The sequence below is a fragment of the Venturia canescens genome, chromosome 1 (assembly GCF_019457755.1).
Source record: "Venturia canescens isolate UGA chromosome 1, ASM1945775v1, whole genome shotgun sequence".
NCBI classification, from domain to species: domain Eukaryota; kingdom Metazoa; phylum Arthropoda; class Insecta; order Hymenoptera; family Ichneumonidae; genus Venturia; species Venturia canescens.
Window position 1 is genome coordinate 30,599,717 of NC_057421.1, and position 26,682 is coordinate 30,626,398.

Below are 26,682 nucleotides of genomic sequence, written 5' to 3' on the forward strand. Positions count from 1 at the left end.
GAAAAACATTCACCGTGGAAAAATGAAGCCACTACAGTGGTTCGGAGCTCACGAGAGAAGAAAAATACACCAGTCGCTAATAAACATAGCAATCGCGATGCTTCGCTGAATAAATAAATCAATAAAATCACCAAAGAGATCTCAGTAAAAACAAATTCGAAGGGTAAAATGTCGAAAACTCACAAATCACGTTTGTTGCTTGTATCGAAGCATTGCTCCCAGAAAACAGCTCTTCGGGGCGGCTTGACCCTGAGAGCGGAGGTGGAAAGCGTGCGTGGTAATCCTCCGATGACACCGCCAACGCCACCAGCTCCTAACGAGGGTGAGCTCATTCCACCGCCGCATCTCTTCAATCCGGTGCTCGAGATAGCAAGCTCCTCGAGGCCCCCGCTCGAGCCTGACATTTTCATCAATGTCTTCTGTACTCGAGGCTCCGAGGCGCCTCTCCACTAAATCAACTACACTTCTTCATTCGGCGTCATTTATTCATCTCGTGACTTCACTTATCCCGGTCACCGGTACACATTCGAATAAATAAAACAGAAAGAACTGCAGTTATTCGTTCTTGATCGTGGAGCAACGAAGAGTGAAAACTTTGACGATGATTTTCATCATTGGCTCGAGTCAAGTATCCGATGAAACTTTGTCACTTAATACTTTCACAATAATGCAGTATGATTACGATTTGTAATTACGTTCTTTTCATTCTGTCATTCATCTGTGTTTTTAATACGTTCATTTCGTCACTGATCATCAAATATCGTTCAAATCGTCGTTCAAATATTTTTTGGGGCTAAATGAACGCGCCCCCTTAATATTTCATGGGGAATTTGCTATTATTGATTTAGAAGCTTTTTTTTCAATAACTGGAATCGTTTTTAGGTGGAGTCCCGATTCGAAACAATTACCATTTTTCATCGCTTCGCTCTGATCGATATTATGGTGGAGGAATTTTCATCTAGAACGCTGCGCTGAGCACCACTAAGTGTGAGAAACGAAAGAAATAGGGAACTCTGCTGGATGGAGCTCCCTTGTTTCTAAAGCATTACAGCCCTTGTTTCGTGCATCGATTCTTCACCGAAGGCAAGAAATCTTTTGTCCTCTTTATCAGGGTCAAGGTTTATCAGGAAGAAGGATGGCACAGGTAGCTTTCTTCTTTCTTTCAATTCTTCCTTCGAGATCTCAAGCAGCTTTTATGGATTGACTGGTTGTTTATTCAGAATCTATGAACTACATCGCAAGGTTTCACTAACAAAAGTATGAGAATCCTTGAACACGTTTGGCGAATCGATAAACACGTTTTATCTTTTCATTGATTACTGGAATTTTCGTGTTGGAATCTGTGTGGACTTTGAAGAAAGCATTTCAAGTCTTTTATATTTTGTGTGGTAAAGGTCGGTCGGTCGTCGATTCTATCACAAAAACATAAATAATTACAGAAAATAAAGTCGATCCGAATACTGTTACCGAAATTCAAAATTTATCGCAGTTGTGCTCGCACTGGATAAAAATTAAAGAAGAAAAAACCTGCTTAAGCGATCCTTGCCCCGAGCCATTGTTTCAGCAACGACCGAGCTCTGTTCGATCATAAATTTACGCCTAACGATGCCAAACTGGCAGCAAAATTTGGCTGTCGTTGTGCGCATCACAATACGATTGAACGCGTTACGTGAGAACGTTGTCACGTGCATTTTCCTCGTTTGTTCGTATGCATGGAATGGTATAACACACCACAAAATCGTATTACATGTCTGTCCTCAAGGCCACTAAATATATTGGATAATGTCGGATCATCAACTGACACGAGCGGTTGTCTGGAAATCAGGGCTTTGTCATACGTACAACAGAGGATGCGATGCTCAATAACAACGAGAAAACTTTCATCAGAGGATCAGTGCTATATATCAAAGACGGTCGCATCGTTAATCTGGCGAGGGAAGAGTGAGAGAGGAAGAAAAATATGAATTTTCACGGTGAATCGAAAATGAATACGTAGATGCGCAGTGAACGACGCAGTTACAATTTCTCTTGGAAATACTTTCATTCTCGAGCCATTATTTCACAAGAAATAAGATTTTTTGTTCAACAATCATCGACACCGATACAAACGAATATTTCCTAAGGAAATATTTGGATAAATATTTACAGAACTTACTTTAATATAAACTTACTTACGTACTTAATTAATAGAAATAAAATTCATAAAAATACCTTCCTCATTCTTAAAATTAATTTTTCTATAATTTTTTGTCAATATTACTTTATTTTTTTTTTCATTTTTATATCTTCCCCCTCCCTAAAATGAACCCCCATATCATTTTTTATTGATAACAATGCTGAAAAAAATTTTAGGACCATTTTTAGCAACAGTAAGTATTGTAAATATTTAGCAATATTAGATCTGTCAGTCGATTCGGAACTTATTTACGATGAAATTGGGCACAAGAAAGCACCAAATGATTTAGTAGACCGAATAGTTCTTAATCTTATACGTTTGCCGGAAATGTCTGTCCTAGAAAACAAAATCCTTCGAAGTTCTACTGAGATATTTCTACTAGAATTCGTTCTCTGATAAATGAGAAATTTGCGTGTCAAGTTCACGGTCTTTTGATTCCCAATAACGAACTCGTTTGAGCAGTAATTGCGAGTCGAGAGTTGAGGGGACCGTGGGATTTTTTTCGGTGGAAAAATAATTTGGGTTCGGTTCTGCCTTTGTGAATAAGAAGAATTATCCGAGCAGTTGTAACGAACGACTTCATAGAGAATTGTGCCAAAAAGTGTGTTTCTTCGAATCACTCTTGAGAGAAAAAAACTGTTGATTCTTGTCCCACAAATGGCACTTCCCAGGTTCTATAAAACGATGGTTCTTGACCCATAATCGATTTTTTCCGAACGAACAGAAAGTACGCTGCGTCCGCACTTCACATGTCGCAAGTACAAAACGGTAAAGATAATTTTGCACGAAAAGTACTTTCTCACTGATTGTCACAGCCCTCACATTTCTGACGGGAAATGAGAGAAAGCCATTCTCGACTCTTTCTGAATTTCCTGAACCTAAGAAGAGTTGTCGTTCGGTCGTTCCGGGACTTTTCGCTTCCGTGGAAAAAGCCTACTTCCGATTTTCCCGGATCGCGCGAAGACGTTGGAAGAAAATCCAATGTCCCTGACTCGATCGCATTATTTTTTATTTAACTACCGACTCTGGGCATATAGCCCGAGCAGATTGAAAGAACATTGTACGGTCTCGTGACGATTAATATTTTTGAAAATGACTCAAATTTAAGATTCCGATGGTGTCGACAATTTTTTTTCAATTGGCCAATCCTGACTGAGTGAGTTGTTTAATTTTCTAACTCTCAAATCTGTTGCATTTTGGTTCACTGATTCTTCGATTCAATTAGTAATGATATGCGTCTGGCCTCTGTTCAAATCTCTTAATAAAGAATCTACAAAAATAGTTCTGATTGCTACTGAATCGAGTTAGTCTTTTATGAAACGTGTAAAATTGAGGTCAGAATTAATCGTTTCCGGTGAAAATGATACCGACGAAACTTGTTTGGGATATTAACGACACTCGGATAATATTTTCGATTGAAATGACATACGCTCTTAGGTTTGGCTCGTGAAAAGAAAACGAGAATAAAACGGAACAACGAAGTGTCGGGGATTCAAGTCATTCAAAAATAGTCGTGGCCCCGCTCGAACAACGCGCAAAACTACTGTATAAATATAGAATTAGTTACCTAGACTAAACCGAAGAGGAATAAAACTGTTGCTCTTTCTACGAAGCGTGAATTGAAACTAGACGAAAAACGGTCAGCGACGATATTTGGTGAAACAACTTTTTTCTTAAGGAAGTTGAGGCTGTACAGTCATTTTTTTTACTCAAAAGTTATGACCTGTACCTTTCAAAAGTTCCTAAAGAAAAGTTGAGGGATAAAACGACGAAAAACTGGTGAAAGCTCAGTCGAAACCGCAAACGGTGACGATCCTAGCCTCAAGAAACTGCACGGGAAACAGATTATTATTAATATAATCTCAGCAAATCTCCTAATAAATTTGAAAAAAAATTGACATTATTCAGCAAGCCTTGCTCATGTTGCCCAAAAAATTCCATATTTTTAGTATCATTTTTAACGGAGATATCACTGAATGTGTCTTGACTTCCATAAGATTACATGTTATTTGGCCCAAATTGTTATTGATTTTTCTCAGCAACGACGCTCCTAAACTGTCTGAAAATTGAACTGATTTTTTTTTTACACTTCACTTTATAAGATGCAATCGGTTTAAAAGCGATGACATAATTTTCATTCTAATGCTTCAACTTCCTTAATACGACGATTCCGCAACATCGTTGCATCCAAGGACTTTGTCATCGGTCGAATTTTCGGCATGTTCGAGTCCAATATTATGAGTCCAAACACTCGACAGTGTCTGATTGTTTCACGTTTATGAAAATTTGCAGCAGTAAAAAATGCATTTAAAAACTTTTACGATAAAAAATGGAGACTTGAATAAAATTGCTGTTTAAAATGTTATGTGACTGTTGCACAATATTTCGAAAAAAACATTCCATCAAAACAAGTCAACGAGTATGAAAAAACCATCGTTTGTTCGAAGCTTCACGATGAAATTCTTTTTTAAAATAAGCAATTATCGTTCGAACGCTTTTTTGTACTGAATCCGTGCAAAATTTTACTTTCGCATTCGCTTCGAAAAAATCTCCCGCTTCTGAAATTTAAATCTGCGCATATATTTTTTGACAAAGTATTGCAGTCGTTCCATATCTCACCGCTGACACGTGTTTTTACAGTCGAACAACACGAATGATAGTAAAGCGAGATCTAAAAAACGGAATGATTTACGATCATTTCATACGAAAAGTAGTTGCTATGAAAACCGACGCGACATGACCACGTAGAAGGTCGGTTTACTGCTACTCGACGGAAGTTCGAAATCAGGGTCACTTCACACGACAGTGTAAAACTTTTGCCTTGGAAGGGTTACGGCCGCGAGGTCATGCAGTTACGATTCGCCCCTGTCGCGGCACTGCCAAGTACCGGGTAGCTAATTTTTCTCTCATCGCCGATACGTACTATACCAATTCACTGCTGGGTACACCGTACATTTTATGCACTTTCGTCACATGTATAGATCGATTGAAGGTCCGAGTCGATTAGAGTATTTGCTTACATAAATGAGTACAAAAAAGTCGGAATTTATTAATTCAATTAAATTACTTAAGAGGCTCACCCCGTGTGGCAGCCAGATTTTTTGGGGTTTTTTCGTCATTTTTTGTGTCGACAAAAAGAAACGTAGACTTTTGAAATCTGAAGGGTTTATTTATTCATATTTTAACTCTATGATAAAATTTTTTAACTCTACAGAAATATTAAATATCGAAGGATTTTTGTTCAGGCGATAAGCCCCTGCATTACAAATCAAACGCTCTTTTTCTTTGTCTTTTTTTAGGGGATTGGTTTTCTGATCTCAGATAAACCAACCCCTAAAAAAAGAGTTTAAAAATTCTATCATAAAGTTGAAATACCAATAAATATGAAGCCTTCAAATTTCAAAAGTCTTTTTTGTCCTAGCGGCAAAAAAATCGTGAAAAATCTCCAAAAAATCCGGCTGTCACATGGAGTGGTCCCCTTAATCCATACGTTATTTTATTCGTGTGAACGCAGCGATAGTTTAATTTCCAAGTTGCACCATCCTCAAAGAAAAAATAATATGCCCAATACCAAATCTCCGTAGGGTCCAGCAAAGTAGCCTCAAACAGTTGAGACTCGACGTACAAATTGAACCGAGCGTTTGTCACTTAGAGCCGACAGAATAGTAATCGAGTATGTAATAGTGAGTTCATATATGCTCGTTGCAAAGATTTAATAAGATATGGCGAAACGAGGGGAAAAACGATTATCCCTCCGTCGTTTGCAATCGCGATTATATGCCCACACAAAATATACGAGCTGTGCAAGAATCGTGACGCCGTTTAAGTGATGCAACGTTCCGAGGAATTTTTCAAGCATTTAACGGAGAAACGTGTCTTTTGATCGAGCTCATTGGCACTGAACGGTTCCGTGGTCTCGAGACGAGCCGCAAGACTTTCCCGACGTGTTTCCAAAAAAAATAAAAATATAAATTAAAAAAAAAAAAAAAACAAGAAAGAAGAACATGAGCTCGTATACACGAGAGTTGCTGTTTTTCTCATCAGACACGAGAATTCTATCGAGGGTGTACGATTATTGTTCGACCTGAATTCATAATAGAACGTGAATTTTCCATGTTAATATTATCATGAAATATTCATACTCCTTTATCAATGTCTCTTTCTCTCATCAACTCTCTTTCCTGTCAATCGTATTCTAATACAAGTGACATTTGGCATACAAATAAATTGAAAGAACTTTCAAATCCATCAGTTGTTTCGGTTCGTCGGAAAGATCGTTGGACAATGTAATAAGTCCCTTCTAAATTACCCTACGCATGTAATCAGCGATAAAGTTGCAGGTGACAGATGGTTTATGGCTCATACATCGATCACTATCACGACGATCGACCATTTATTGCAACTAGTCCATCATTTTATGAAGTCATTGAGGGTGAACATATTCAACAATCATTTTATCGTAGCGTGCGATAACCTCGAATTTTTTTTTCCCCAACGACCAGAAATCGATCTTTTGCCTAGCTGTTTCTTTCGATTTCCTTCCATGCCTTTTCCACCCTCTCCTTTTCTTCCTTCTTTCTGTAAGTCTGCTCCCTATTTATTCTCTCTTTCTGCGTTTATAAATACAGCATCCGGAGTTTTTCGTATTTTTCAAATCTGAAGGTTGAAATGTCGGATTTAATATAAAATCCCGTGCTGAAACGTCATTCTGTGCAGTGATTCATGTGTAAGGAAAAAGCGCGTCGATATTGCATGAATGGATTTCGCTTGAATAAAGTCTCCTCAATGCATTTTTTTTTTTGTTGACGTCACAAGTTTTTACACATGGATAAGGAATCTTGATGAGCATGTGGATTTTTCTCAATTTTTTTTCTTCGTTTCTCGATTATATTGACGAGAAAGTGAGAAGCAAAAAATGTATTATCCTGCCTTGAATTGCTACCGGTAAATCCTTTTTATTTTGTCACCGACCTGACCAAGCTCAATAACAAAAAAAATAAATGAAGCGCCGTGTACCAAACTCGTGGAATTAGCTCTCCGCATATCACCTTCGTTTACAGCCTGACATTTTAATTGTCTTTTAATTGCACTTTATCAGTGATGGCGATGGGATTCCGCGTGGCTAATTAAATTATAAAATTTCGTGAGGAGGAAGAGAGGGAAGATAATAAATGAGACCTTATTTTTTTTTGGATTGTTTCCGTTCGTTAAACTGCCGATTGAAATGTTGAGTGACTTCTATTATGTGATTCCCTCATATGGGTTTGCATGTTTTTTTTTAACATATGAAAAACATCGGACGTACATTCGAAGCAACCTACTTTTTTCCTGATAAAACCAAAGCCAATTTTCTTATCCACCTCGTGTACATACAAGTACATATAAATAAAACTTCATGGCTTTGCGAACAGATTAAAAATGTATGTGCACAAATATGTGGATAAAAAAAACGTTGGAATCTAGCGACACGAGAGTCACGTAAGAATGACGATGTTATTGTTTTATCCGTTATTATATTTAACAATCTTCTGCACTGCGCAATGATCGGGTAGAAAAAGACTAGACGACGACCAACCTTATCAGAACGCTTCTACAAATTAAATGAAGGATCAATTTTTAGCGAGCACATGCGTTTCATTCACTTTAAGAACAAACCGCATGTGATTTATTGATCAATATAATTTAATTTTTCAGTTATTGTTTCGTGAATCGTGACACAAATATATTCTCGTCGTTTTATGCACTCACTAAGATTTTTCGCTGTTGTTTTTCGTTTATTATTATTTGCTGTTACTTCTTTTATTTATTTAAACCACAAAAATCAAACGCCCGAGTAATTAATCGTTTAATCAATGAAAATTTTCTCCTTCAAGTGGCTATTAAGAAAAAGGGAAATGGTGAGAGCGTACACGATCGAGAGAACGGTATCAACACACGTCGTGTTTGCCGCGATGTCGAACTGGCCAGGGTGTTCTGGTTTTGCGGGGGATCGCGCCTCAATGGTGGGGATATTTACCAGGAGCCAAGAGAGTGGAGTACCTAGTCGGCACGATTCGCGCGGGAAGTCTGCGCGGTGCGATTGCGTCGTTTCATCCATATATCTGTACACAGAGAACGCTCCTATATAGAAGAGACTGCACTACATAACTATCTAGTGAATAGTTGGCGTTCCAACTCCCACGGGAGGCTAGATATATTTATATATTTATGTATTCTTTTCCTATATATAAATACGTATTTCCTATATTGACGTCAACACGTACAGGATGATTCACAATAAATTGTTGAACTATTGATGATTGAAATTCATGCATCTAATAATATTTGCGCCATGATAGGTTTATGATGTTAGGACTGATTAGTACGATTTGACAGTGACTTTATTTTGAAAAATTTCGACGATCGAATTTTCAGTTTCCTGGTTCCAAAGTAAAAAGGTCAATATTAATTCGTTACATTTGTTGTTATAAATGCTTTGGTAGAACAGATCATTTTGGATAAAAAAAAAAACGTTTTTTTGGAGTGAGCAAGAAGATGTTTGTAATAATGTTCAAAAAATTCAATATCAACTGCTCAAAATTGGTCAGATTTCCTCAGATTTGCACCAAACTTTTATATGGTTTTCAGCTCGATTATTAGGGTAATTTTAAAGGGTTTGTCTTTATTGGTTATTGAGATAAACGTGTTTAAATATGAAAAAATATACAGGGGTATAGGGACTATGGGTAAAAAATCGTTTATCTTTTCATATAACGAATGAACGCTTCTTACGAAGTTTATGAAAAAAGTACACAATAACAATGGAGTATATAATGAAGGTTTGGGAAAAAAATTGACATGATTGTCGTACTAGCAATAAAGATATATTACGTTAAAGATTGAACGAAATTGGTAACGAGCACTCTTATAACCTCACATTTGCTTATTTCGGCATTTCCTTTCTTCTTAGCTTGGCCGATCCCTGTCATAGCCTTCTATCTTTTTATTAACACTTTTTTCTTGATCCTTTGTGTTTTCCCTTTGCGCTCTCTAAAGCAATTTTTTATCTAAAAGACTATAGTACAAGGAGAAATGAAACTGGGTTCAGTCAGTCATGGATCCCCGTTCAATTAATGGCTTGTAATTTCATTAGCAAAAAAATAAATAGGAAAAATGTATTCACAATTTTGAATTGATAACTCTGACATTAATTCAGAGTGATAATATCTTTGATTAGGAAGTGAAAATCGACCCAATTTAGACACCCATAAAACACGATCCTACGGGCATGATCTACCTTAAGTCGATATTAATTCACATGTTCAACGTTGTTGAGAGAAAATTTATTGATGCAACATATGATCAATCTGATACTCGAAGGGTTGCAAAGACTGTAATATTTGTAGTGGAGGCGAGATTTAAACTTTCAAAAGTAACAGCAGTGGTTTTCGAATTTTAAACTCTAGACTGTATCGCATAGGGAGAAATATTGTTTTTAAACTTTCACCGAAGTTTAAGTTGGACCAAACGAAGTGAATAAGTTCCAATGATTTATGTGTTTACCAGGTGCAAATGCAGCACTGTAAGTATGCTTGTATCAATATATCTATACATTGTTAGCCGAGCGTGCTGTAGGGCCGAGCTCAGAAGTTGAACGAAGCTACATAGAGAGAGAGAGAGAGAGAAGAGTCACGAGACTCTGCAAATGTCTGTCTCATCCGCGACGTACCTCGCCGTTGTCTAAAATGGGATGACTGGGTTCTACTACTAATTACGTACCATTCCTCGCTATTCATCACGAACTCTCGACAAAATGAAAGAGACAGAGAGAGAGAGAGAGAGAGAGAGAGAGAGAGAGAGAGAGAGAGAGAGAGAGAAGGGATACGAAAGAGCGAGACAAAAAGAGGGAGTGTAGGTGTGGCGCCTTTTAACCCACGATGATCCACACCCACCTGAAATACCGTATTAAGAATTTCACCGCGAGCAAGCACAACGTACAGCCAACATCTACGATTATGTTTCTCAACTGCCTTCATTTCATATTTCGCTTTTCGAACATCGATCGTGGAAATCCTCTTTCTGTGTTTTTCTCATTCATTCTCTGCCCCTTTTTTCTGTGTGCCCGGTCTTCGTCCATTGTTTTGTTTTCATTATCCGAGTAAATTTTGGTTGCTTCCTCTTATTTTTGTAGCTTAGTTCCTCTTTCTGTTTCGTTGCTAGTTTTTTTTGTCACCCTCTATTTCTCTCTCTCTCTCTCTCTCGACCGGAATTCTTTGTCATGCTTCACCTCGCATTTCTCTGTGTTCTATATCGTAACGTCTCCGTTCGTATCGTCATTTTTATCTCACCCTACGAAAGGAAAAAAGCAGAATATGTTGCGATCGAGTCTCATTAATAACGCCGATTAATTATAAATATACAGTCATTAAAATTCCTTTTACTTTCGTGTATCAATTAACGCCCACGCAGATTTCAAATTTACGCTTGGTACTCATGATCACGTCCCACGTAAATTGTGCTACGAGTTAACCTTCCCTCAGATTTAGTAATTCCGCTTGTGAAGCGACTGTCAGTTGAGATTTTCCAAATAATTTTATGTGCAAACGTGCGAATTGAAAACTCGGTTGATCAATAACTGGGGCAGATCAGACTTTCATTTCGTCTGAATGACGATCCTGAATGATGATGAAATTTAAAAAAAAGTGAGCGGTTTACTTATTTGGTAAATCAATATAAAATTTGGATTTCTGTATTTCGGTATACCAACGACAGCGTCAGTCACGTAGAAAATCCGTTTGACCATAAGTCGACTAAGACAAAACGCATAAGGGAGAATTATCACTATAAATTTATGTTCTCGTGTACGCACCATAAAATAGGAAATGAAAGGAGGGGACGCAATTTCCCGAGTAGCGAAACGGTTAATATTGATTTTTCCTGAGGGGATGAAAATTGGCGAATGTCCAGGGAAACGTACATGCGCAACACGAGTCAGCAGCCACGTGTTTCTCACCAGGCATGCGGTACTGAAGAAAGAAATATCGAACGTTGTCAAAATCGATAGGACGAAATGGTTACACTGAGTATTATCGGAAATAAGATTTTTCTCATAGCAATTTATCACACCGATGGAGCCGTCATGAGTGCGAAATAGATAGCTGCGAATTTTCTCACTTTGAGAGCTGAGAAGTAGTGGGCGCAGCTGGTGCATCTTCCTCTCACAATAACACGATCACACTTTTCGAGTCTACGATGAAAGTTGTAAACTTTTATTGAAGACTATGAGCACTTTTCAAACGGGATAAAAAAACTCGTATCGTTATGACTCGATTCTTACTCGATCTGTCAGGAATCCATTTCGATTACACATTAAAATGCTGTACGAGAAACTTCACAGATTCAACCGATCGAAACAAATGTAACAACTGTTCGGTGGAAAACAGGCTCAATTTTTAAGTTTTTTTAGACGCTACAGGTAATAGCAAAACAATTTTATTGATTGTGACATCATATTACATTATATAAACAATATTTTCGGAATTTTTAAAACCCGATCATCAATAATTAACTAGCGAATCTTCAAAGGCGCTTCAGAAAAAAGTTGTCTATCGGTGAACAGTATAAATCGAAATCCACCCGACCGATCCTTTTGAAATTTGACATGGTACTTCCTTACACAATTGGCCAGGTATCTATGAGAGATTTTTTATTTCTTCGATTTTTTGCTTTTTTTGTAACACTTAGAAGTGAAAACACTGATTTTCGCCTAAAAAATGAGCCTATTCGTTTGTAAAATTAACAATTATGAAAAATTGGAAAAAAGCTCTCGTCGATACCTGGTCAATTGTGGAAGAAAGTACCATGCCAAATTTCAAAAGGATCGTTCGAGTAGATTTTGATTCACACTGTTCGCCGGTGGAAAACTTTTTTCCGAAGTGCCTCTGCTACCATCGAGTCAATTATTGATATTCGAGTTTTTGAAATTCAGGAAATCTTGTTCATACATTGTACTGTGACGTCACAATCAATACTATAGATTTCTATAATCTGTAGCGTCTAAAAAAATTCTTAAAATTGTTTCCACCGAATTGACGTTATCCCACCCTTAATTCTTAGTGTGCATCTGGGGCCAGGTGGACCCCAACATTTTTTTCAACCGAAGAAGTGCTTTTCACGCGCACTATCAACTTTCAGCACGTTTTTCAACAATGAAAAAAGATTTTTTTGGAAATCCGACTTTGCAGCCTTAAAGTTGGATCAATTCACTGCAAAAAGTGACTAAACCTTTTATTCCGAAAAGCGCATAGTTACCGAGATATTCGATGTCAAAAATGATCTGGGCTCAAAGTATACGAAATGTCTCGCTGTGAAGGTGTGCACACTGAGGGTTAATACAGAATTTACCGCTCGGGGAGTAAATTGCACGACGAATATGAATGCCAATGTCACAGTCACTTTCGTTTTATTTCAATTGACTACTCCTGTCGTAATTCCGCTGATTTGAAAGGAATCGACTCACGGTGAAAAAGGTAGAAAATCTCGTTTCACGTGCTGCACGAGATTTTCAAACAAAGAAATCTACGATATGATAAATCGGCGAGTGCAAAGGTTTGTGTTGGAACACATACCAATTTGATCCACTCCAGGCTTGACTTTGCCACCTCACAATCAGTCCTTTTACCAGAAGAAAACTTTGATATTCATCATCAACGATAACAAGTTTTATGCTTTACCAAAAGCAATTCAAGTTTCCAAGTTGTCAGTTATGATTTATATGATTTTTTTCAATCATATTTGTTGACGTCATTCTCATACTAATCTTTGACTTTCGTTAATAAAAAAACGAAGTGCAGGGTATTATGCAAGATTGTGTATAGATTTTATTCCTAAAGCACTCGAGAAGTGAGAGGAACATTCGAAGTCTCAACACATATTGAAGCGTTCGTGTGCATCGATTTCTATGCACTTTTCAACAATCGCAAAGCGACCGGTGCACTTTATTTGCTGAAGTGTATCCAGTTTGTTTGTACTACTTGACAGATAAAAGCACTATGATCTACCAAGCAGATATATGTCATTAATTTGAGATATCCATGTGAAATGATTTTGAGTGAAAACGCTTTATCCTCGTATAACTCTAGGAATATTTCGATGATTTCCGCGGGTAAATTTAAAATTTAAATCCGGTCTATAAAAACATTAGTTTGGTGCCTGAGATTGCTCGCACGAGTAGCGAAATCAATCGAGAGTGAAATACAAAGAAAGAGTGGAAGAGAAAAGAGACTGATGAAAAAATATATGCACGAAAAATCAGTTCACGTTACACGTTTCCGGATTAGGAATAAGGCAGTCAAGTCACGTAACAGAGCCGGCTAATATACGTAGCGTAGTATACTAAGCGTCCATACAAACTGATGACGTCTATACGAATTCGACAAATCATATTGGCTTCCTAACTGTGCTTGGAATAAAACCACCTTTTTCTTAAATCGAATACAAGAATCAGTTGATAAATTTCAATGGTGACTTCTCGAAGCTTATATTTTTCAAACAATTCATGGATGCTGGGTTCACATATTCTTTTCACATTTATATTTTTCTTGTATTGAAAACGATTATATTATCGAAGGTTCGATTTCATGACGAAACAAGCGAATAAGTATAATCATCGTTTAAGGTATTCCTTTCACGAACCCAAATATACTACAAATATCTGATTTCAAATGACAGTAAAGTAAAAGTGCATATACGAATAGATTGGCGAAATTTCAGGTCAGGTTATCAAACATTTAATGAAGAATTAAAACTTCAAAAATCGTAAAATTGATACAGGAGCTTATGGAGATTCCATCATCTAATTTCTATTCAATAATTCATATACTAAATAATTCTAAATTCCTGATACAAACTGTCTGATAGATAGAAAAAAATGTAAGGAATCCATAGCGACGATATAAATGAAGGGTTACCGAATGCATAAAAGTAATATTAACGATAGAATAGAAATTGGAAAAATGGCAGAAGCTTTTCCTATACAACTGCGACTTCTCAGAGGTTAGAAATCAGTCCAAATTCCGAGTGCCCCAATTTGCGCCACCAAAAAATACGGTCTTGAAATACGAATTGAGGTTGAGAGATAGAATCAGCAACTGGAACAATGGTGATCTAATTATTGCCCAAAATTTTGGAGCTTCGGTATAATTTTCATCCCAATAACTGCCGCCAATATCGACACTCTTGTAACTATTCGTATGTTGATTTTTTTTTCATAAAAATTGTTTTATTCGTGAAGAGCTTGCCAGTGAGTGTGAAAATGCGTGCAATATTCGAGATCAATGCTCTCGCACGTATTAGCCAAATGATTAATTCATTATTGAACACGAGGCTTTCAATCAAATTAACGGCTCTTGATATTTCTTGTTATTTGTAATGAGGATTATTGTTGGAATTCGTGAAAATTTTTTACGCAAGTTTTGTAGCCTCGCATCGAATCCAACTATTCGTTATAAACATCATTTAAAATTAATCATTATTTTAGCGTTAATCGCACTGCATTTTTATCAATAATCGACATGGGCCGTCAAATTTCAGTAAACCCTCGGACCAGAAAGCTTCTTCGGCGTCTGTACATTACAGTAGATTATCGCAAACATTACCACTATCAGCATTCTTCGTGAAAAATCATGTCTTAGAGCTTGAGGCCAGTTTTTGAAGGGGAGGCTGAATTTGGCCTCCAAATACGTGTCGGTTCGAAAAAATGGATGATAACTCGGTGTTTTACTATACAATTCCATTTTCAAATCGCAATTTCTCAAAATTTCTTTCCCTCTTTCTCATTATCCTACGTATTTTTGCATAAAAGAAAAAATATTTATTTTTTTCATCACCGAAAAGTTCAGAACGCTCCTTGAAACGTGATTTCTGAGTGTATATTTGCCGATCTAATGACAGATCGAAGAGTTACTCGAGGAAGCTTCATTGACATGAATCGCATCGAATGATGAATAAGGTGATGAAGCGACTTACCTGTACTGATCGGTAAATATCCTGAAAATAACAATTCATTTTTATTCCACAAGATATTCGACTATATTACAGTATACATGCTGTTGTTAATAACGGATCATTAATTAAGCTATCGGCCTGAGCCATGAAACTCTCGGGGTGTTGTCAACCCGACGAATTTCCATTTCTATGGAGTCTCTAAGTCCTTTTTCCGCCTTACAAAGTGAGGGAATTTTTAGTTGTTTCGTTGCGCTGGGATAACTATTGTATGCAATGAAAAAAACGGACATACAAAGGATGTATTTTTGTATCAGTGACCAGTCAATGGCGCGTCACGTAATCGCTCGTTGGACACAATTGTGCAATCTGAATTTCAAATACATCTCGTTATTCAAGAGCGATTCATTTCGCAGTAAATAGTGAAGAAAAAAAAGAAAAAAGAGACATAAGTTACGAATGGAAAATTTTTCCTCCCACGATGAATTTCGAAATGGAAATTGCCGTTTGAATAAATGCCAATTGCGATTGCTACATTTTTCGACATTAACTTTTCGCTTATCCGCAGGACGCAATGAAAATTTTATGCAATTTCGTATTTTTTCCTTATTTTATTTCGATCAGATTCATTTATTTGTAGTCTCTGCAATAGTAAAATTCAACGTTATTCAACATTTTTGTTCGTTCTTTTTAGGTCATTGGGTCAACGATAAAAGTCACTTGACCACATGGAGGGATTTCAGAAGGAAAATAATACTATCATTATAGCGTTATTGAAATGCGAAAGTATCAGAAAAAGTTGATCGGTGCATGTTCAACGAGTACAGCTGATTTTTAATGGTGCGTTTCTAAGCACTACAATAAGCTCATTCACACGAATCCCCAAGGTATCAGTGGCTTCGATATAACAATCAACGATTAAACGTACTGCCAGAGGACAATCTCGATTTTTATCGGAAGGCCGGAAGAGCCATTGAGATATTTTCTTATGACTGAACAGACGCGGTTTTCGAGTGTGGAAAACAAACTATTAAAGCTAACTCAGATAGCTAGACGGAAAAATGGTATAAAAATCATAAAGATCCGAGACGAAAGTACAAAAATGCGTCGCACGAGACAAATTTTTTTCAATTTTTTCTCTCTATTATTCCGATGAATTGAAAATATCGAAGAAAAATATTGGCAAATTTCCTTTCACTGAGTGTGCACGTACGTTATATCGAATGCACAAATCGGGATTCATTTATTTGCAACTCATGCGAAAGCCGACGACTGACAGAGTTAATAGTCCATCATTCGAAGAGAAAACGCAGGTGAAGAAGAAAAGGATTCATGCGTCAACTACGAGAAAATAGCTTTTAAAATCTGAAAACGCGGGCAATTGGAATATTGCGAAAGCGGTATCAAGAGACTCGTTATACAAATGACTGCGGAAGCTTTGTTGAAATACCATTTTATTCTACTACCATTCTTCGCTATTCTTCTTTGTTAAACATCTTTCACGGACAATTTGAAGATTTTTTTTAATAATTATGACGGAGTGTTGTAAAAGAGAATTTCGAATTTGAAAAAACCCTCGCATTGCAAAAATTTCTTCGGCAACTATTAAATTTTTGATAAAATATATTCCAACTATTTTTTAAGGAACTTTGTTTCCGCTTGAGAGTACCGATGGAAGTGAGCTCGTTAGTGTTTCTATTTCCTGTATGAGTGCGAAGCCACGAACGATTGTCACCAAGAGGAATGAGTGTTTTCTTGAAAAACCCGTGTATAGAATGGAGCAGATAGCTGAAAGCAAAGGTGGCTGTGAAGTTGCATATCTCCACATCCCTACGAAGAAGTCATACATGTGGCAAGGATGGGAAAAAGTCTTTTGCGGGAATACCCACAAGTATTATTTGCGTACACACAGTGTACATTGTGTTATAGGTATCCATTGCTGGGAAGTGCTTGCTCTACACAATAGTGGTAAAAGCGTAAGTAAAATGAAAGAGCATATATAATAGGATCGAGTACATACGCTCGCTCGACAGGCGGCTCTGTCTCTTTGAACCTGCAACCCAAGGACGACGCATCCTTTACTTTACATGAAAAAAAACCCTTGAGATACTATGACACAATGGATTGGCAACAACGAGAAAACCATTACAAAAACAGTCAAATTGTACTCAGTCAATAAATTACCACGAAGAATCCCAAAGGAAACGTCATCAATGATAAAAATTGAACATACGGAAGCGTTATTTTTTTGTCAATACTTCAAATCTTACCAAATTCCAAGTCATACAAACAACATAGGGGAGACCGGGGCTAGTTGGCCAACGGGGCAAGTTGACTAATAAACAATGATATACAACCTACGAAATGTAAACATATGCTCGGTTGATGTAATTGTTCATTGGAACCTCTTTCCCATTCAAGTGTCCCAGCGCGTCGGAGCGACACGTCGTTTAGGAATAGTGAAGAATTTTCATAAATCCAGGTTAAAAACCAAATTTTCACGTCAATCTTATCTATCTCCTGCTGCCTCGAGTTTTTTTTCCAATTTTTAGAATAATCCTCTACATGAATTTTCATTTATTGAACTATAATTTTCTGGTAGAACGTTTTGTTACTAAAAAAAAAAAGCAGTATGGGGTAAGTAGGCCAACAGTGATATGGGCCCACTCAAGATGTGCCAGTAAAAATATAATATTCTATGTGGATAAAAACTGCAATTCTGATTTTAATGACGAAGATGAGGATCAAATATTCCTCTTCCTCACACTCATGGGTAAAAATTATCTTCACATTCACTTACGTTAAAATTTTTTGTATTCAATCGAATCGAATCATCAAATAAATAATATTGATAACTATTTGTTTTTATTAACTTTACTGATACGTAGTTGATTGTCAGGTAAAAATAGTAATATAGTCAACTTGTCCCAACGCTTTTGTCAACTTGCCTCGACCGTGGGGTCGGTTGACACAAAAACGGTTCGTCAAAACAGCGATGCAATAACTCACGTCGTTTTAAATTTAAAAATTCAAATTTTCATATGATATAGAGGAATGTTGCTTCTACCCGAAACAACCATTTTGTTTTTTAAATCGTCTTTAGTCTCCTGTTTACAAGCAATAGTTTAAAAAGTTGGCCAACCAGCCCCGGTCTCCCCTATATTCCATCCAAGTGTTCGATTACATAATAAAAAATTATTTTCCAACCATATTTTTAACCGTTGAAAATTTCTACTGAATTTACGATCTTCGTTCTTTTATAAAAAAAAAAAGCTGTACTGATTGATTCGAAAGTTATTTATTCTACGAATCTCGCGCGTATTGCCACTCCGAAAATTGAATTTCGTTTATACATTATTTACGCTCTCATTATTGCTGTACAATCACATGTGACACGATTATAGTGTTGATAACATAGCGACAAAGTGATTAAACGAAAAAATATACAAAGGTACGAAAGAAAGTCGAACTTGTGAGCACCAACCGCCACCGAAGCTACACAGATCTGTATTCATATATGTATATATCGTATACATACACACAATGACGTATTTAAGCTTGTGCATGAATTCATTAATAAACTACGTAACAGACATGGCCATAAACGATAATACGAATGTAGGACTTAAATATGTAGACGATTCGTATTTTCTCACAAACTTTTGTTCAATTTATCACAACGTCGCGATTTTTTTTTCTCAACGTAAACGAAATGCGACTGAGATCGATTGATGCATTATTAAGATAAATTGTCTGCTTCGATGATAATGGACACTGGAAGGCGAAAAAAGTCGGATGTTTTTGAGCTCGAAGAAATGTTGGCGAGTATAAAAACTTGGGAGAACTTACGCGATTGCTCGCTTCGATTAAGAATATCAAGTGTTGTAACGCCGGAAGTGAAGAAAATTGATTTTTCCTTAACTCCTTTTTTCAAATTCATTTTTGCATAAAAATCCGATAAAAAGTGTTTTTTATGAGGCTCCTCAATGAATATTTAGTATGAGAATTTTTTTGATGTTTTTGAATAATCATACTGGTGACGATTGAAGTTATGTCACACACGCGAATCCAAATTTACCTGCAAAAGCTACGATCAAATGGGTAGAGTAGCGAGGCAATGTGCCAAGTGAATTCGAATTTATTGTACGCGAGTAATAGTTTGAAAAATATCACGTGACGAGCAAGAAATATCGAATTTATTTTTCTCGAGGCTAGTTTATGCGAGCAAGCAGCTTCTCTGGTGTATCGCATAGTATACCAAAAGATATGAATTCGAACAGTCCACGTTTCACGAAAATGAGTCGTACGAGTGCAACAGACAGTGGCACTCAGCCAAGCAACATTTATGGACTCTTGATATTCTGTGCGACGATTGTTTACTCATCTCGAGTGTGTAAACTCGTAACAAAAGAAGGAAGGGAACGCGAAACGACGTGGCTCAGACGTGGCTTTCAACGCTGGCGTTTCATCGAAAATTATTTTTTCCAGTAATTCCAATGAATGAATCAATAAAAATAAACTTTTTTAACCTACAAATCGCGGTTGTATTTTTCACATTTTTTTACCTTCTATAATTCTCTGAACTAAAACCCGACGAACGATTTTCTGGCAAAAAAGTGTAAAGTTTATTGACGACGATAGTCATTCAGTGATGCCCGGTCCCTTTTTTTGCATCTCTTTTTTTCCGACTTAATATCAAGCACGACCTAGAAACACATCGTCGTGGGTTCAACGCTGCTCGGGTCGATAGTGACGTACTTCCTTACAAAGTCGTAGAGCGATGGTCCAACCTCGCCGTGGGGCGAACGCGATATCGTTCGATCGAGTGTGGTAATTAAACATTCCTCGCATCGCATTATGACCATCGGTATACGACTGGCCGAGTATTTCGAATGCCCGTGGCTGAAGAATTGAGCTGAATGTTATTATTGATATCGATAATTCCGCGCGTGGAAACCACGATGATCGAATGAAAATCTGAGTTGAGGCAAATGCTGAACCGGCGCAATGACAAATTTTCATTGAACTCTCACGGAGAAACCGATCGACACCGCCTCGAAATCGCCCAATATTTCGACAATTATTGCTCAATCAATGTCCATTTAGTAACTCACCTCAATATTTCGTAGTGAGCTGCAACGATTCAACAGTGAATCAATTTCTACGCATTTGATCTGCTTTACCATCGAGTTTCTACCCGATCGAATGACGCGAAATAAACCGACGGAGCTGCTCGTATCTAAATCCCCAACGATATCGTTTAGTGAAGATTTGTATCCGTCCTTTTCTACGTTACCGACATTAACGAAGGAGGACTCTGTCATATTATTTCAAAGAATCAAATGCATTCTACCTTGCCGAAAGATGGAAATTTTCACGTTTACAGTGTCCATTATCATCGAGGAATTCCCGAAACTTTGTATCGACCCGAGCCATATTTCTTCGAGTCCGTTTTTCTAAGAACCTTTTGTTTGCGGATTTTGATATCCGGAGAAAGCTACGTGAATGGAAATACTTCTAGTTAACGAATGGAAGGAATTTCGTTGAAGTGAAAATGTTCAAAGTGTGGAAGAAACTTTTAGTCTCCCAATTTTGCGATGTCCAATTTTTTTTCAATCACCTTTGTTCTAACTCGCACATAAACGGTTCTTAAACTCGGATTGGTCGAAAAAAGATTTATCAGGAATTTGTCACAATTCGTAAGCCCCTCGCAGATATTGTCGATAAATTTTTATCAAAAATATTAATTTTGAAACATTCCACGTGAGGGTTTCTATTTTTTCGGTGGCATAAAAATCCTCCAGGCATGCCCGTCAGAAGATATTGATGATTTTTTGTTGAGAGAAAACTGACTGAATTGTAAGACTCCTGCAAGATTTCCGGAGAGAGATTCCATCCGTGGCAGAACGAAGCATCAATTGAATCGAGACAAAAGAATCTTAGCGTGATGGAAGAGGATTGTAGGACCGTTATTGCGACAGGAAGCTGTGACAAGTGATTAATTCAATTACGTGGGTGATTACAGCGTTTCCGAAGTCCTACAATTCAGTGATCGAACGGGAGAAACACGAAGCGCGTAGTATTCGAAGAACAGCTCTTTCCGAAATGAAATTTGCCTTATTGACGATGCAAAGTGAACTATATTGGCGTTTCCGAATATTCTTACAGGCATATTCGTATCTTTGTTTGTATTCGGTCATCTATTATCATGAGCGCGATGTTTTAAGAAAAATAAAAACAATTGACGTGATTTTTACCTCTCACTGGCGATAGAACTGTTGCGTGACATCGATTTCGGCGACATTTCGAAATCGCTGTCACTTCGATACAGGAAGCTCTCTCTTCTTTGGGGAAGCGTCTGGAGGACAAGGCCAGCGCTTGGCGATGCCCCACCGCCACCCCCAGCACCTCCGTCCAGCGTTGAAGCCCCATTTTCGACGTCGAAACTGTAAATTTAAATATAAAAATCACCCATGAAATATCACGTGACAAAATCGTGCGAATCAATTGTTCTTGAATACAAAGTTATACAAGCAAATAATACACGCTTTATAAAAATATTTCTTCGGATTTAAAGATAAAATTCGTCTGTTTAGCTGTGCTTGATGTGTTTCGTGACAGAAGTCAATTAGGACTAATACAGCACGGTTCATGTACTATAAAACGATTCGATGTTTCAAAAACACTTCTTAAGGCCTTATATACACTTGCAGGGGACGAAAAAACGTGACTTCCTTGATTTTTTTTTTCGATAAGAAAATAAATGTTTATTGAAAAACTGTGAACGACATTCGTCAGCACATATGTTGATGTACCTTTACAATTTTTTTTATCAAAAAATATCTCAAAATGACGCAACTCCAGCTGTACTCCAGTAGCACCTTTTTTTGAGCATCAGTTGCGGTGGATATGATAATTAATAAATTATTTATCCGATCGATGCCAAATTTATAGCATTTATTTATTAGAATAATAGCTTCGGCCTGGACGGAGGATTTTTGAAAATTTTGATTTAAAATAAATGGCGACCGTTTCAGCAAAAAATTCATTATTTGGGGTGCTAAATTTTCGGGTTTTTGTTACAATTTTTTTATTTTTTCAACAAAATACGAGATCCTTCGTCCAAGCCCTAGCTATTACTATAATAAATAAGTGGTATAAATTTGGTATGGATCGGTTTAATAGTTTTATAGTAATCGTATTCACCGCAAAGGTATTTTTCAAAAAAGACGATTCTGGGATAATGCTTCGGTCTTTATGAAATTTGGCGAGAATATTCTTCAGACATTGTATTTGAAGAATATCTAATAAAAAAAAATTTCGATTTTTCCGCCCATCACAAGGGTATATAAGCCGTATAAGCCTTTACCAAGTTTGAAACACACTATTCGTATTCCTGCGTCCGGAAGTTGAGTTACAATAATTGTGGATTGGAAAAACAAATTAAAAATCATTGGAATTATTAATGGTCAAAAATGTGAACGCTGAGGTAATTTTCCGTCGTTGTGAATTCGTTACGTCATTGATGTCGATACCATGGTTGATGGCAAATTTAATCCCTTTCCCACTCGATCTCTCCAAGATTATTTATATTCTGGGCATGGATATTTCTGATGAATAAATCGAATTGATGGAAAATCAATAATAATAAAACAGTATGGAAGGTCCCCGTTTTAGGCGTATTGAAATCAGATAGGAATCTTCAATCAAGTCGCCATTGAATGGTCAAAGGGCAGTTCGTAAATGAACGAAACAACGTTTGATAGTCAAAGCGGATTTTTCCCCGTCTTTTCGTTTGTTCGAGCGACTGCTGGGCAAATAATTTGTTTTTTTTTTTTTTTTTTTTTTTATTATGGTCGAATGGCTAGCGGCGGCGCCTTGCTAGCACAGTGGGGACTAGTACCACTTCCGCTCAGTGTTTTCTCGTTGCCCAGTCACCATCACCGATTCACATTATGCAAGCAACGCAATTAATTTTATTTCAGGACTTGCCAACGTCGACTTACTCGTTGACGATCCCGTGAAACTGTCCGATCCAGTGATTCTATTTCACTCGGTGTCAAATGACTTCGTAACACTTGATACCATCGCTTTCTAATCACACGGAGGCTTCGTGTTTGCTTCAATACATAGCGATTTATAAGCACGATCAATGCTCAATTTTTCAAAATGAATCAATTTGCATAACCGAGAAAAGAGAATTTGCTTGGGCAGCTGTTGGACAACAACGTCGTTTCATTTTCCTAAGCGGCTTTAATTAAGGTAGATCATGCCCGTAGGATCGTATTTTATGGGTGTCTAAATTGAGTCGATTTTTACTTCCTAATTGAAAATATTATTACTCCAAATTAATGTCATTCAAAATTGCGTAGATACATTTTTTAAACTTATTTTTTGGCTAATGAAATAACAAGCCATTAATCGAACGGAGATCCATCACTGGCAGAACCCGAAAAAAGTGTTAATAAAAAGACAGGAGGCTATGACAGGAATGGCCCAAGCCAAGAAGAAACAAAATACCGAATAAGCAAATATGAGGTTACGAGTGCTTATTTTACCAATTTCGTTCGATCTTTAACGTATCTTAATATATCTTTAATATATCTTTATAACTAGTAAGACAATCATTCCAAATTTTTCTCCACACCTTCATTCATACTCCATTGTTCTTGTCCACTTTTTCATAAACTTCGTAAGAAGCGTTCATTCGTTCTATGGAAAGATAAACTTCCCAATATCCCTGTGTATTTTTCTTCACATTCAAACGCGTTTATCTAAATAACGAATAAGACGAAACCCTTTGAAATTTGATGCGCATGTCAGTCGACTACCCATTCAACTCGATGTAAATTTCAAGACTTCCTTAAGAAAATCGTTTCGTGTATAAACTAAATACCTTAAAAGAAGTTTCAATGAAAAATATACGAAAAAGAAATGTCTCAAGAAATGTATGTGTGCAAGATTAGCTCACATGGAAAATTGGTCGTTGAGTTTGGATGGAAAAATGTCAAAAACCGGTTTATTCGCTCGGCAAAAAAGAAACGTTGAGTGACAGAATGATGCGTTCTACGTGGTAAGAATTGCGGCTCTATTGAAGAATCGGAAAAATACTCGATATGCACGAGACCCAGCGACGCGTAAAGGTTAAACCAAATAATGTCTCGTCCAAAGTTAGCTTTTGTTGTTTGTCAAGCAATTGCTGAAGGCGCGATTCGCTGTAGCTTCGTTTCCATTAGAATAGTTATGTGTTGCATGGATTTGATCAGTGACGAGTGGGATTTCAGAGAATTCGCGTGTAGATGCTCACGTCATTTGTGAGTTTAATGATCAATCTTTGCCGAGCAAAGATTGTATTGGAAAATGGCTATCGCCATTTTCCAATAACACGCCAAGAGCTGAAATCCCTACAAGCGTGATTTCTTGAAAAATTGTTTATCATCGTGCACTCTTTATTTTGAAGGGCGATTATATATTCTTTGGACAAAAAATATAATTTGAACCTGGAGAGACTTCCTATTTTGATCGGCGTAATCCTTTTTTCTCAGATTAGGGCACAATGACATTTAAAAAAAAAACGCTATTCACGACTGATCGAGCATTAATTTCTTTCCAGAACGACGATATCGTATCACAATGAAACGATCAAGGTGAGATAGGACCCCTATATGAAATCTGTGTAGGTCGACTATGAAAAAAAACGTACTTTTGTGTATAAGTTGTTGAGTAACAGAAATAAATATTGTTTTATTCGGAATTGTCGAGTATAAGTTTCGTTTCCCCAAACGAAGTTTGCTGTTCTTCTGCATTTTGTGAACCTAGTCTGTGGCTTCATTTTCTTGTTTGATTGATTTGAGTGTGATTAAGGTAGTTTATGCACGAAACGATTTTTTTAAGAATGTGTTGAAATTTACACAGAATTTTGATGGGTAGTCGATTGACACGCGTATCAAATTTTAGAGGGTTCCTCTTATCGTTTATTTAGATAATCGTATTTACATATGAAAAATAATAAAAAATAAACAAATAATAATAAAGATACATTATGTTCAAGATTGAACTAAATTGGTAAAATGAGCACCCGTAACCTCACATTTGTTTATTTCGGCATTTTGTTTCTTCTTGGCTTGGGCCATTCGTATCATAGCCTTTTGTCAGGAAAATGGATCAAGAAAAATGGATCAAGAAAAATGTGTGAAGATAAAAATGTGTAAATGGATCAAGAAAAAAGTGTTAATAATTTTTATTAAGACTTATTTTTTGATCCATTTTCCTTTGTGTTTTCCCTTAGCGCTCTCTAAAACGATTTTTTACACAAAAAAATTATAGTATTTTAGCCAGGGAGGAATGAAACTTTGGGTTCAGTCAGTGATGGATCCTCGTTTAATTAATGGTTTGTAATTTCATTCGCCAAAAAATAAGTTGAAAAAATGTATCTACAATTTTGTATTAAGAAGGTTCCTCCACGAGACAGTTAAATTAGGAAATCATTTAAATTTGGCATACGTATTGTTTAACATATGAACAACACCTCTACAAAATTTTAACAAGTTTCACCATCCCGAACCCGAGATATATGTAATTGAAGTTGACTCAATTAACACGTAACATATGGACCATGCATAGGCAAACAGCACATTATTAATTCTACCGCTAGTACTGAAATTAGGAAGTTTATAAAAAACGAGGAGGAGCTAGAGCAGGATATCACAGATATTGTGAAAAAAAATCAAGGTGATCGACCATCTAGTTTGACAGACATAGTCTCGAGAAGTACGAAGGTTTAGTCTGCATAGGATATATTTTGCAAGCGAACAAGCGAATGTCGTCTGTATGGACAATCTTTTTTGTGTGTTGAAGCGTAGCCCGGATAGTTCCGTCAAAAAATTTATTCGCGACGTCACATCAAAAATACCTTTAGAATAAATTTTACGAAAGCAAATGATATTTGTACTATATCTGCTGGCACCGAGTACGTATATATAGGGTCATTACAAAGTTATTGATTACGATCCGAACGAATTATCAACCCTTTTAATATGCAGACGGTACATAACTTTTGATTGGGGTTGTCGTAGGGGATCGACCTTAATAAATCTGACATTAATTTGGAATGATAATATCTTTAATTAGGAAGTAAAAAATCGATCCGATTTAGACACCCGTAAAATACGATCCTACCGGCATGATCTATCTTAAATCGTTGTCCATTGAAAGAACTGATATCGACGACGATTTTTTTATCGCAACGAATTTTTGAATTTTTTTTCCGTATTGTCGATAAATATTTTTTTATCCTCAACAAATGATGGATCAGACGACGTTTGTAAAACGAAACAATTCAGCAAATGTTACCTGGAAAAATTCGAGGGATACAAAATTATCGAGTGTGTCTAGAACGACCCATATACGGCAAACTTCGCTGCCATTGCATGTCACGCAGAACAACAATATTCTCGCACGTATATATCCATGTAGGGTAAATTTTTTTTTATCGATTTTTCACGTCTTCATTAACGTGTCTGCAT

The 26,682-nt window shown here is 36.8% G+C and overlaps 1 protein-coding gene across 19 annotated transcripts in view; it reads right to left on the reverse strand.

The window, feature by feature from the left end:
- dnc (phosphodiesterase dunce) overlaps positions 1–26,682 on the reverse strand; it is a 423,146-nt gene that overhangs the window by 59,348 nt on the left and 337,116 nt on the right. For 16 of the 19 annotated variants that reach the window (XM_043424758.1, XM_043424775.1, XM_043424768.1 and 13 more), the window contains 3 exons: positions 21,415–21,603; positions 17,178–17,210; positions 15,182–15,202 (listed from right to left, as the gene is read on the reverse strand). In XM_043424758.1, the coding sequence (XP_043280693.1) occupies positions 15,182–15,202; positions 17,178–17,210; positions 21,415–21,603 (243 nt within the window). The remainder of the gene's footprint in view (positions 1–15,181; positions 15,203–17,177; positions 17,211–21,414; positions 21,604–26,682) is intronic. The other 3 variants (XM_043424735.1, XM_043424726.1, XM_043424751.1) reach the window with 3 other exon arrangements.